Source organism: Polypterus senegalus, chromosome 12 (assembly GCF_016835505.1).
Source record: "Polypterus senegalus isolate Bchr_013 chromosome 12, ASM1683550v1, whole genome shotgun sequence".
NCBI lineage: Eukaryota > Metazoa > Chordata > Cladistia > Polypteriformes > Polypteridae > Polypterus > Polypterus senegalus.
Genome location: NC_053165.1, coordinates 8,882,871 through 8,896,459, shown reverse-complemented (window position 1 = coordinate 8,896,459; position 13,589 = coordinate 8,882,871). Strand labels below are relative to the sequence as shown.

The 13,589-nt window shown below is 41.3% G+C and overlaps 1 protein-coding gene across 1 annotated transcript; it reads left to right on the top strand.

The window, feature by feature from the left end:
- The first annotated feature begins 1,543 nt into the window (after positions 1-1,543).
- mrps25 (mitochondrial ribosomal protein S25) lies at positions 1,544-13,589 on the top strand. Its single transcript, XM_039771413.1, has 4 exons — positions 1,544-1,795; positions 6,401-6,507; positions 9,129-9,216; positions 12,409-13,589. The coding sequence occupies exons 1-4, from the start codon at positions 1,662-1,664 to the stop codon at positions 12,596-12,598; spliced, it is 519 nt and encodes a 172-aa protein (XP_039627347.1). The 5' UTR covers positions 1,544-1,661; the 3' UTR covers positions 12,599-13,589.

Here is a 13,589-nt window from a genome sequence, read left to right as displayed (position 1 = left end):
GCTGAGGAGACCAGCCTGGTCAAGGGTCCGAGTCTAACCCAGGTAATACAGGTAAGTACACTGAGAAATAATACAGGTACTTGCTTAGTGGCATTTTATTGGGTTGTGTGGTTCCTCCCAAGACCCAGCGTATGACAAAAGAACCATTTCATTCTGGAAAGGGTGTCTTTAAATATGAAGTTGGTTCATTGGGCTTTGGAAAGGTTCCTAATGTGTGGACTAAACACAGATCTTTTAATGTCTAGTGGGCTACAGCAGACCAAGCAAACCTGAACGGAGCCTGTGTTACCAGAAACCCACAGGTACTTTACAAATCTGTTATTTATGTTACTTGTTATGAACTGAAATAACTGAAAGTTCTTTCTGGAACCTTCATGCGGAGGGTTCTTTCGTGTTCCCCTGAAGAACCACTTTGGCGTCTTATTGCCAAGAGTGTAGTAAGAAGGTCAGCTTGTCTGATTAGCGTGTATAGAGGAAGGAAGGCGGGAGACGTTTGGAACTGCGGCCCACCTTCAAATACCACCAGAGGACCCTAAATACAGCAGACTGCTTAGAAGAACACCGACAGCCATACTGCAATGCAGGTAATATCCAAATGCCTTGGATCTGCAAAGTGGTGATCAAAATCTCATCAAGTAGCTGTTTGTGCCCAAAATATTTGAAACATTAAATAGAATCACTTGCATACATTTCTGGGATCTTGTCTATTTTATTTAAACGAAGTGATTATTAAAAGACTTAATAATGGCCCATAGGACAGTCCATTCCAAACTTTGGACAGGCAGTTTAAACATATCCTTGTGTAATCTCGAATATTAATATCATTGAAACAGTATTATTTTGCACATATTGATAACATTAAAATATATGTGATTTGTATAAAATGGAGTACACAACTGAATTAACACTAAAAAATAAAATAGCATTACTTATATCCATACAACAAACAGTAAACCTTTAATAAAGATTTTGGGATGATACCGTTTACACAAAAAATATTACTATATTGCTGTTTGCTTGTACTTTTTATTCAGACAGAGTTAACTAGGCAATCCTGGTAATGGAAATCACAAATTAGTAATAAAATTAAAACACACATGAAAGAGCTCTCAGCTTTGAGAAGCGAACCTTTGCTGTCGAGTCTGCAGGTTTCCCCTCGTCTCGTCTTGCAGTTACAGGTTTCGTAGTTTTGAGGCATTCTATCAACGTTTCGGGTAAAATGAATATACCTTTAAAATGAGAATTCGACCGTCCCAACATGGCGGGTCTATTGACGCAGCTGCCTGAAGCGGCTTAGCGATTATATGGTTTAATGAATCAGCTGCGGTTGTGGGATACGACTTCCGAATCTTCCTCGCAAGGCGCCCCGGGAAATGTAGGCGCTTCACAAAAACTTAGATTGAATAAATGGAAATATTGCAAGGATAAATAAAACAAAGCGAGGATAGTAAATTGTTTTTAGTCATCATGAATAATATGTCCAACTTAATTCAAGACAAATAAATGTTCAGTCGCTTCAGTTAATTTACTCCATCGACCATGATGCATTGCGCCTTCCTGCGCACAAGCGATTGACTGGGTACGCTTGTTTACGGGAGGCGGTAGCGTGCTGCCGGTATGGATCTGTTTTAGTTCTACTTGTGAGAAATAAAGCCTTGACGATGCCTATGAAGGGGAGGTTTCCGATAAGGAGGACGATCGAATACCTCCAGAAGTCGGACATCTTCTTCAAAAATACTGTGAAGATCATGACTGTCAACTACAACACGCATGGAGAACTGAGCGAGGGCGCAAGGTCAGGGTCGACGCGGGCCGGGTTTGAGTTTGCGCGCGTTGTGTTTGAAGTCTGTAGACTTTCAAAAAAATACATACATCGTCCGTTTTGGTTGTTCTTGTCCATAATACGTGAAGGTACTGTATGTTTGCTGGCAGTCCTGGCTTTAGCGTGTGCGGGTATGTCGGCGGAGTGCACGTGAGGGGTCGACTGACTGTGCCCTGTATAAGTACGCTTTCGGGATTTTGGCTGGTGTGTTGTATCGCTCTCATCCTTACATGCGTATGGTGCGGTGTATACTGATTGTCATCTGCTCGTACCTGGGCTCATGTCAGTCTGTTCGGTATTCGGTAAGTACCGGCAAAATGTCCCTGTGACTGGGTGTAGAACTGCAATCTACAGCCACCCCCCTAAACATTAAAATTGATTATTCTGTTTATATTTAAGTTGATGACCCATCTAGGCCACCCCAGTAACCCACATGTGGGTCACAACCTTCACAAGTTTAGAAACACGTTGTTAGAGGATAAGTGTTTATATTTGTTAATGTGCATAAATGGTGACGAAAACCTGACGATCGGCCCATACATCTGTTGGGTTCTGGTTGTGTTAAGCCCACTTGCCTTCAAATCAGAGGTTATGTCACATTTAGTGATTGCAGTTGCTGAACCTTATGGCGTCTGTGGCAGTCAGATTATTTCATCCATCCACTATCCAACCCGCTATATCCTAACTACAGGGTCACGGGGGTCTGCTGGAGCCAATCCCAACTAACACAGGGCGCAAGGCAGGAAACAAACCCCGGGCAGGGCGCCAGCCCACCACAGCAAAGATTATTTCATGCTCATAAATTCTTCTCCACCAACAAATAGCGTCTATTGCCAAAACCGAAAGAGCACATCCGATTTAAGTGAAACCAGAAAAGCAGCTTCCTCTCGGATTTCCATCCTATTATTAGGTATTGCCTTTCTCACTACTTGCCATAGCTCAGATCGCACTACAAGACTTTGTGCCAATAGTTTCAAACATGCTTAAGAAAGTTGGGCAATCTGTAACAGCTCAAAGACTGGCTCAGATGTGCAACTGCACTGTTTGTACTTGACGAGTGTTGATGATCAGCTCTAATTTGGGGATTTAGTTGCCAATCTGAGAAAGCTGACGGCAAGTTTAAAAACTGGGACTAAAATCTTATAGCATGAGTTAGCATTATATAACTAGGAATCACGGTGGTGACTGATTACACGATTGCCTCATGATTTTTCATTACTGTTCCAAATATGTTGCGCTGCAGAAGTACGACAGCATTGCCTTATTTTTGACAGCCAGTCCATTTTGAGCATACCTGAATAAGGTGGTAACTTTTACCATGTCATTTCATTTTTCCCTTGGTCATCACAAACAAGAAGCATGTAACGGATATTGATAAAGGCAGGGCTGTGGAGTCGGGAGATAAATGCTCCGACTCCTCAGTTTCTAAATCTTCCGACTCCTCTGTATGTATATACTGTGCTAATGTATTTTCTACATCCATTGAAGAAAAGGAAGGCAACATACATGTCATTTCACCACAGAACTACTGGCTAGGAAGCCAACACACTACTATAATGCCAGATTAAAGACAAACACAATTGATTGGCGGCCGAGAGTTGCGGGTGTCCACATGGACGGGCAGATCCAGCTTGCCGAAAATCTCGACCACCGTCCCCATCCAAAGTAATGTGATGCCTCTGTCTGCTGCAGTGGCCGTCTCCTCTGTCAGCCAGCCGGAAGTTTAGTGCATTGTGTCACTCACCGGCCAGCTGATCAGCAGAACGAGCCTCTGCTGGAGACCGGTAGGGAGATCTGTGTTCTCGGCTCCTTCGCCCCTTCACTAGCGCATAGCGAAGGGGAGCCGACGGAGCTGAGAACACACCAGATGATTTTTTTAGGCGTTTGACGCGTGATGACTCATTGAACGGCCGAAAAATCGGCAGTGCATTTGTAAATGTATGGGGGGCTTTAGGCTAGGTTCACAGTTCCCTGTAACAGTGGAACACGACACAATGGAAAGCGGTGCCGCACCTCACCTGTGCAATACATCCCATATAGTGACGCATACAGTCAATGAAAAGCATGCTTCATGGTTACTTGACATGTTCGTTTTGTGGTAACATTATGCACTGCATGCATTGGGCTTTATTCTTACAGCAGAGAAGTAGTTCATTATGACTGTTTGTGAATTGGGACATTTCAACTTATTTTTTTAATTCCCATTTAAATTTACTAGGAGTCGGAGTCGGTTAACTTTTTGCCGACTCCAGGTACCCAAAATTGTCTCCAACTCCTCGACTCCGACTCCACAGCCCTGGATAAAGGTTTCAAAGTTCAGAGAGCCTTTGCCCCATTTGCAGTCCAGACCACTCATTTTTCTTCTTTCCTTGCAGCTGCCAGTGTTTCCCACCATTTGTAATCATTGTGTTGCATTTTACTTCTGAGTGAGGACTCTTGATGACACAAAAGCCCACCTCTGTGTACATCTTGACTCAAGAATAAGTACATAAAGGCTTTGACTGAAAATTATTGGAAAGTAGAGTAGTTTGACAGCGATACCACCTGCCAACAGACTTCAGATGTTACAGATGAGGTGAAGATGGTGGCTTACAGGTAGCAGTCTGTAAAGGACTGGTTAAAATAAATGGTTTGGTTGGCCTTTGTCATCTGCAGACTTTAGTCCTGGTATTTCAGTTATAACCAATGCGTTTTAAGTAACATCATCAACATGAAATCTGTCAAAGCAGAAGCAATTGTCTTTCATGGAACAGTCAAAAATCCCAAAGATAATTTATCAAAAACCTAAACACACAAAGGATTGATTTGCAGGGCTTAAAATGTTGAATTATGTACAGCCTATCCTTCCATCTACAGTAGAGTCTCGCTTATCCGACATAAGTGGGCCGGCCGAACGTTGGATAATGGCAGGTGTTAAGAAAAAACCTATTAAACGTTAAACTATGTTATAATTTTACACATTATGAACCTAATAATCATGTTTTACAAAACAACAGAATAAATAACTGAAAAAATGAACTTACAGTTACAGAATTGTCTGACGTTAAATACAGTATGGACTCTACTTAAAAAGTTCAGTCCTGTGATGATTTAAAGACATTTTTGATCGCAGTCTGCTTTCCTGACGAGTGCCGTTTCTTCGCTGTCAAGTCTCGCCATCTTTGCAGCATCATTATGTTGATTTCTGTAGCTTCTTCTTGTTGCTCGATGTAATTAATTGCAGTTTCTAGAGCCTTAACTCCGTCACTCATATAGTCAACATCTGTACGAGCGTATACGGTTTACTACAGCATTGTGACCGCGCGTGTGTGTTTGTGCTGTGACATGCGAGTCCCCGTCTTGCACCCGAAAACTCGAAGCCGAGTCTCAGTACTTTTAGCAACACCAGCTTTATTAAGCTTGAAACAGTAACCGCGCGGTTATTTAATGTAGCGGGATCTGCCATTCTCCTATACACAGACACAGCAGTCAGGCAGGGTCGGGGGGAAAGTAACACTGAGCCCAGCGCATTGATAATTTCCCTTGTTCCTTGTAGTGATGGGAAGTTCGGATCATTTTACCGACTCGGACCTTTGAGTCTCATTCAGCAAAATGAACGAATCATTTTTCGAGTCATTTTGTTCAATTCCTGTTTCCGGCAGACTGCATACTAGGTTACCCTTATGGGGCTGTCGCGTGATGAACGAATCAATTCTGCGTGATGAACGACGACTCGAACCAAGACTCGAGATGAACTAATCAATTCTGTTTCCGGCTCAGACTGAGTTGGTTAAGCTTATGGGGCTGTCACGTGATGAACGAACGACTTGAAAAACCCGGAGACTCGAAACGGGTGAATCAATTCCAATACAGAAACTATAGGAAGTTGCGCAAATGCGCAGGCGCGACTGAACGAATCACTCCCACGAGACGACTCTTTCTTCCCGAGTCACATTAAAGATTCGTTCAAGAACGACCCATCACTAGTTCCTTGTATCACCCATCAACGGCAGGCGCTTATCGCATGTCCACGATCTTTTCGGATTGGCTTTTACATCAAACTGTTACAGCGCTGGGAGACTGCGATTGCTTTGAGATGCTCTTCCGCGTGTCGTCCCGTTGGGTGGAATCCCACAAGAGTTTAGAAACTCCCTCACACCAGCCAGGATTCTTTTCAAAGGTAAGGTGCAGGTCAATTTGTTTGATGTATTTTTACTTTATATTTCGTATTAAACATTTTTATATGAATAGTTTTGGGTTGTGGAACGAATCTGAGTTTCCATTATTTCTTATGGGGAAATTCGCTTTGATATACGAGTGCTTTGGATTGCGAGTACATTTCCATAACGAATTAGGATCGCAAACCGAGGTTCCACTGTAATTAGCTGCGGCAGAGTCAGGAGCAACAAAAAATAGACTACGCTCACAACTAGCAGCTCTTGTTGCCGATTGATGCATTTTTTTTTTTTGCGGTGGGACGTCGGATAATACGGAATGTTGGATAAGCGAGACTCTACTGTACTTTCTCTTATTTTAGTGTCTGTGGAAATTTAAGAGTTGAACTGTACATTTTAGTCCTCCACTCTCCTTGTCTTGCAGAAAGTTTGTCTTCTTCAATGTTCCTCAAATTCAGTACAAGAACCCCTGGGTACAAGTCGTCATGTTCAAGAACATAACGCCTTCACCATTCCTGAGGTTTTATCTGGGTAAGTCTCAAAACTTGGGTGCTGGATGTGTTTTGGTCATGTTGTGCTTCCAGTTAGTCAATCTTTTACACTTCATTTTATATAGTGCCTTTCCCATACCACACCATTTCAAAGTACAGGGTGGTCCAGATCTAATTATGCAGATCCAGATCGTTTGGATGACTTTGATTTATGCGGGGACGATTCCAGTTCGGTGCGAAGACGATTCTTCGTGTCTTCAGTTTGCATACTTCTCGATGGTCCAGGATTTTTTGGGTGATTTTCTATGTAATAAACTTAATAAGTTATAGCGTAAGTAAAACTGCATAATTAGATCTGGACCACCCTATAGAGCGTCGATGCGTGCTTAAGCACTGATATCGTATCAGGAATTTAAGTGAGGGGCAGTTGCCTTGTCTGCTGCACTTTCTTCCTTCTGTTTCAGCTTTAATTGTCCAGTTTCCTTGTTAATGTGACAGCCTCTCTGTTCTCCCAGATTGTTTCAAGTTGGCAAAATTAAAGTACAGTCATACCTTGGAATCCGAATTTAATCCATTCCAGATCTCCGCTCGAGTTCTAACACAATTTTTCCTCTTTAAAATAATAGAAACTGGATTAATCCGTTCCTGGGTCTCACAAACTCGAATTTTCAAAATGATTTTAACAGTAAATATATTGTATTTTATGGTAAAATATTAACAAATAATAATATTTGAATAAAAATTGGAATTAACTTGCTTAGAGATCTTTATACAGACAACGTCTTTGCATCCTATGAACAATTACATTCCAAATTTAACATTCCAGCTACACATTTCTTTCACTATTCTCAAATCAGGAACTTTGTTAAACAGAACCTTCCAGGTTTTCCTCATCTTGCACCCTCATCCACGCTGGAAAAAATATTGCTCAATCTCAAGGACTTAGACTCCATCTCTATAATATATAAAATCTTTTTACAATCCCTTCCTTTCAAAGATCCAAGAGGACACTGGGAAAAAGATCTCTCAATTAATATATCAGAAAAGGAGTGGAAAGTAGCAATGCAGAGAATTCACTCGAGCTCCATATGCGCAAAGCATACAATTATACAACTCAAAATTATATATCGAGCACATCTGTCTCGACTAAAACTCTCAAAAATGTTTCCAGGGCGAGAGCCAACCTGCGAACGTTGCAATCGAGCTCCAGCCTCGCTGGGTCACATGTTCTGGGCCTGCACCAAATTAACTTTATTCTGGACAAACATTGGTGCCACAATCCCTCCTAACCCACTAACAGCTGTGTCTGGTGGTCTTCCAGAGGGGCTTAAAGTGGAGGACGACAAACTGTGATTGCCTTCACTACACTCTTGGCACGCAGACTTATTCTGATAAACTGGAAGAACCCAAACTCTCCTCTTTTAAGTCAGTGGGAAACTGATGTGTTATATAATTTGAAATTGGAAAAAATCAAATTCTCAGTTAGAGGATCTGTACAGACTTTTTTCAAAACATGGCAGGATCTAATCAGTAATATTTTAAAATAAGTTTATAAAGCACAGAGAATTTATTAATTTAGGTATGTTTACAAGCCTTAAATCTTACGCCGTTCGGCTTGCTCTCTCTCAGGGGTAGGGATTGATCTGTTCTTAACATAATTCTTCTTTTTGTAAAAACTTGATTACTATGTATGGATTGTAATAAAATTAATTTAAAAAAAAAAATGTAAATTGATAAAATTAAAAATTGTAGGTTTAACAGCTTTCCTCTTGCTGTTATTTTCCTTACTACACTTTTTAGGACCCATGGCGGATACACTAAGTTGTTGTTCTATAAAGAAAAAACACAAAACAGGCACAAAAGCATAAAATTAGCAGAGGAAATCACGAGATGCTTTCATTACAGCATCCGACAACAAACTGAACGGCAAAGCGTATGGGTGGCCTGCGCCCTTGGCAAACGTACGCACAAGCAACGTGCTAGGGGTTTGGATTCCGAGGCAAAATTTGCTTGAATTTTTCGTTTGGATTCCCGGGACAATACTGTACGTAATTCTCAAGACCGTAATGAAATGGAATCATTTGTTTGAGGCAGTTTCCGAAATTGTGAGGAATCCATTTGGGGAAGTCATTTTTATTTAATGCCTTTCCTTATGGCTTAAGCTCCATTTTCAGATCCTAAATTCTTTTAATACAGGCTTTCTTGCCATGAGGTAGGGACCAGCTCTAGCTGAAACTCCATTTCATCTCTGGGCAACATCAAATATGCGCACAGACACACACACACAAACAAACAAACATACTCTCTTCAACGCAGGTTTGGACAGTCTAGCAAGTGGCATGCTTGTCATTGTGGGCCTGAGCCTATGCTCTTGGTGTCCAGATAGAAGAAAAGCTGACAAGTTAAGTTGCTGAATTTGAGAGGAGCCCCGCTCCTGAATCCACTTCTGTGTTGCCTGAATTACATAAGCTTTACAGTTAGTTGTTCCTTTATAGCGCCTTTTACAACACACACCTCACCAGTAGTTACAGAAGCTCTAAAAAGATGAGATGTGTGCACCCTGGCAAAATGGGTCATCCTCAGAAATCAATCGAGTGGTAGCTACAGGGAGGGCTCAGACAGGTTCAGTCCACTGTACATTTATTTTCTTTTTTACCACAGATGATGGTAGTCAGGTCTTGGTGGACACAGAAGGGAAGACTAACAAAGAAATCTTGCAGCACGTCAAAAAAATCCTCGGAAAACCTGAGTAAGTCACTTTCTGCATTTTTTGTTAATGCATTTAGATGAGCGGAGCGCACCTGGGACCTTTAAGTTATCCTGGGCAGTATTTTATTCTATGTACAGGTATATTAATGGAAGTAGTTATTATGGAGAAGATGGTGCAGCACATGGCCAGAAAAGGAGTTTGAGGGAACAGTCCGCATGGGCTCAGATTGGGGAGGTTGTGCTTTACTAATAAGCTAGATTTCTTTGAGGAAGAAACAAAAGAATACAATTAGAGTTGTGCATATGTTATTAATTTTGATTCTCAGAGGGCTTTTGAGAAGGTGCCACATGAGAGATTGAACATCAACATAAAAAATAGGAGTTCTATGGGTGTAGGTGGGTGCAGAATTTACTAAAACGTGGAAAGCAGAGATGGTCTGAGGAACCTTATCAGAATTTGGTGATAAGTAGTGTCAGTGATGAGGTGCTGTCATTTATTTTATTTTTATATACAGTGGTGTGAAAAACTATTTGCCCCCTTCCTGATTTCTTATTCTTTTGCATGTTTGTCACACAAAATGTTTCTGATCATCAAACACATTTAACCATTAGTCAAATATAACACAAGTAAACACAAAAAGCAGTTTTTAAATGATGGTTTTTATTATTTAGGGAGAAAAAAAAATCCAAACCTACATGGCCCTGTGTGAAAAAGTAATTGCCCCTTGTTCAAAAATCACCTAACTGTGGTGTATCACACCTGAGTTCAATTTCCGTAGCCACCCCCAGGCCTGATTACTGCCACACCTGTTTCAATCAAGAAATCACTTCAATAGGAGCTGCCTGACACAGAGAAGTAGACCAAAAGCACCTCAAAAGCTAGACATCATGCCAAGATCCAAAGAAATTCAGGAACAAATGAGAACAGAAGTAATTGAGATCTATCAGTCTGGTAAAGGTTATAAAGCCATTTCTAAAGCTTTGGGACTCCATTGAACCACAGTGAGAGCCATTATCCACAAATGGCAAAAACATGGAACAGTGGTGAACCTTCCCAGGAGTGGCGGCCGACCAAAATTACCCCAAGGCGCAGAGGCGACTCATCCGAGAGGTCACAAAAGACCCCAGAACAACGTCTAAAGAACTGCAGGCCTCACTTGCCTCAATTAAGGTCAGTGTTCACGACTCCACCATAAGAAAGAGACTGGGCAAAAACGGCCTGCATGGCAGATTTCCAAGACGCAAACCACTGTTAAGCAAAAGAACATTAGGGCTCGTCTCAATTTTGCTAAGAAACATCTCAATGATTGCCAAGACTTTTGGGAAAATACCTTGTGGACTGATGAGACAAAAGTTGAACTTTTGGAAGGCAAATGTCCCGTTACATCTGGCGTAAAAGGAACACAGCATTTCAGAAAAAGAACATCATACCAACAGTAAAATATGGTGGTGGTAGTGTGATGGTCTGGGGTTGTTTTGCTGCTTCAGGACCTGGAAGGCTTGCTGTGATAGATGGAACCATGAATTCTACTGTCTACCAAAAATCCTGAAGGAGAATGTCCGCCATCTGTTCGTCAACTCAAGCTGAAGCGATCTTGGGTGCTGCAACAGGACAATGACCCAAAACACACCAGCAAATCCACCTCTGAATGGCTGAAGAAAAACAAAATGAAGACTTTGGAGTGGCCTAGTCAAAGTCCTGACCTGAATCCAATTGAGATGCTATGGCATGACCTTAAAAGGCGGTTCATGCTAGAAAACCCTCAAATAAAGCTGAATTACAACAATTCTGCAAAGATGAGTGGGCCAAAATTCCTCCAGAGCTGTAAAGACTCATTGCAAGTTATCGCAAGCGCTTGATTGCAGTTATTGCTGCTAAGGGTGGCCCAACCAGTTATTAGGTTCAGGGGCAATTACTTTTTCACACAGGGCCATGTAGGTTTGGATTTTTTCTCCTAAATAATAAAACCATCATTTAAAAACTGCATTTTGTGTTTACTTGTGTTATATTTGACTAATGGTTAAATGTGTTTGATGATCAGAAACATTTTGTGTGACAAACATGCAAAAGAATAAGAAATCAGGAAGGGGGCAAATAGTTTTTCACACCACTGTGTGTGTGTGTGTATATATATATATATATATATATATATATATATATATATATATATATACACACTAGCAAAATACCCGCGCTTCACAGTGGCGAAGTACTGCCTTAAAATTTTTATTAAGAAGAAAATTAAACCTTTTTAAACTGAGGGAAAATATACCAATAATTATTTGTTAAGGATCTCTTTGTATACCACATTGTGAGTTCGGCCCTCCGGTTGTAATCTGACCAAGCTGTGCGCTGAGCTTACTCTTGAGCATGTAACGTACAGTCGGCCATGTGAACAGTAATCTTGTCTCAAATCTCACAGCTTGGATTGCTGCTGTCATAATCGGTTTGAGTTTCATGGTTTGTTTCAATGACGACAGTATTTGTAGGACTTGTTGTGTTGAAGTGACATTCGGCATCTGTCAAGCGTTGTAAGCACACAACCGGTTTCATCGATAACTTCACATCCAGCTTTTGAGAGTTTAAACATTCAGAAACATCAAAGTGTCCACTACTGAAATCGTCACCTGTCAATCTAAGATGTTTAAGAGGCATTGGCGGTTGTCGAAAGGTGTAAAATATTTGGCCATTTCGGTACACTTGAAAGCAGCTGTTACTGTAAAATGAGTTCAACAAGAGCACAGTGGCACTGGTGGAAACTTAAGGGTAAATTACGTGCAAATGTTTATTTCCCCCAACCATCCAGGAGTGAACCATAGATACATGGAATAAGCTACCATGTAGTGTGCTAGACAGCCTTGGCTCTGCCTGTGTGGAGCTGGCGCTTTCTCTTAGGGCCTATCAAGGTTTTTCTTTCCACACCACAAAAATATGCTTGTTGGGTTAATACAGCCCTCTAGATTGGCCTTGTATAGGTCTGTGCATGAGTGTAATGAGCAGTGGAGTGGCACCCCTTCTGGGTTGGTTCCTGTCATCGACTTGATGGCACCAGGGTAGGCCCTGAACAGATTTCAACTGATTTAATTCGACATGTAGGTGGTTTTAATATGAGGGTTGTTAAACTAACACCCAGAACAAGTTAGAGGCTAGCTCTAGAAAGCATTGGTATGAAACGAAAGGACACTTGTGGCTTTTATTTAATTTTTCCTTTTTTTTTTTTTTTTATTGCAGAGAGGTGCTCCACGCTGAAGAATTAGCTAAAATGGTTCATTCAAACCCTGCAAACTTTGGGCCAAAGAAGTATTTCCCACGGGAATGCATGTGCGAAGTGGAAGGGCAGGTACCCTGTCCCGGACTGATTCCTTTACCAAAGGAGATGAGGGGCAAGTACAAAATGCAGGCTGAAGCCGAAGACGCCTGATGGCGTTTAGTCAAGGCTAGAAATCTGCAAAACATTCACACGGACGTTTGATTTTTTTTGTTTTCAATACATAATAAAGTGGCTGCCTCTGGTTGCACACCAAGAAGAAACGGTTTGCTTTGTAATTCAGCCTTCCACTTTTTATTCAATGGAACCAATTATGATCAGGTATGTGGCTCACATATAAAATAATCTGTGTTCAGTTTTATTTACGGCCACCTTTTTTCTTCTTCAAAGTGCATTATATAACCGGCCACACTTTCAAACAATGTGTTCTTTTTAGTAAACAAGCAGGTGTTTAAATATTAGTGCATACTGTTTGTGACTTGATAGACGTCACGGCTTCTTTAGATTTAGCCTTGTCAGAAGTATTGTTCATTGTTAACAGATGATCACCATCTTGAAAACGTGAATGCCCTTCAAACAAAAGAGGAAAAACTAATGGCGGTCAAGTAGAATACACACTTGACCTTTTTTTAAACTATGATTTGACCCTTTTAATCATGAGTGCCTACCCTTTGAAAACAGTGGGCGCCCGTCGTTGAATGTGTGTAATCCAATTTGGAGTCATAGATGCATTACGTTGTATTCAGAATTTACTTGGGCCACTCGGTTGTTGTCCTGTGGAATCTTGCCGTTTTCTCCCTAATCTTGGAATGAGAGATTGCTTTTGCCGTGTTTGAGCAGTGGCTGCACGAGCCAACAGCGGACAGGACGTCGATTCATCAAAAGGCGTCCAGTCACTTGCACTGGGCCAGATGGGATGTGGCACAACATGTGGAAGGAACTGTGGGCTTTCCAGAGGAAACCTACTCCATCATGCGGAGAACATGCAAAGTCCACCCAGGCAGCGTGAATGCAGTGCCACATGCTAAACCATTTTGTTATTTATCTGGTTTAACATGACACTGTATCGTACATTCTGAGGGCTTTTTATTTTTTTAGTACAGAAAATAAAATGTGATGTCTTAACAATAAAGTGCTTGTCGTA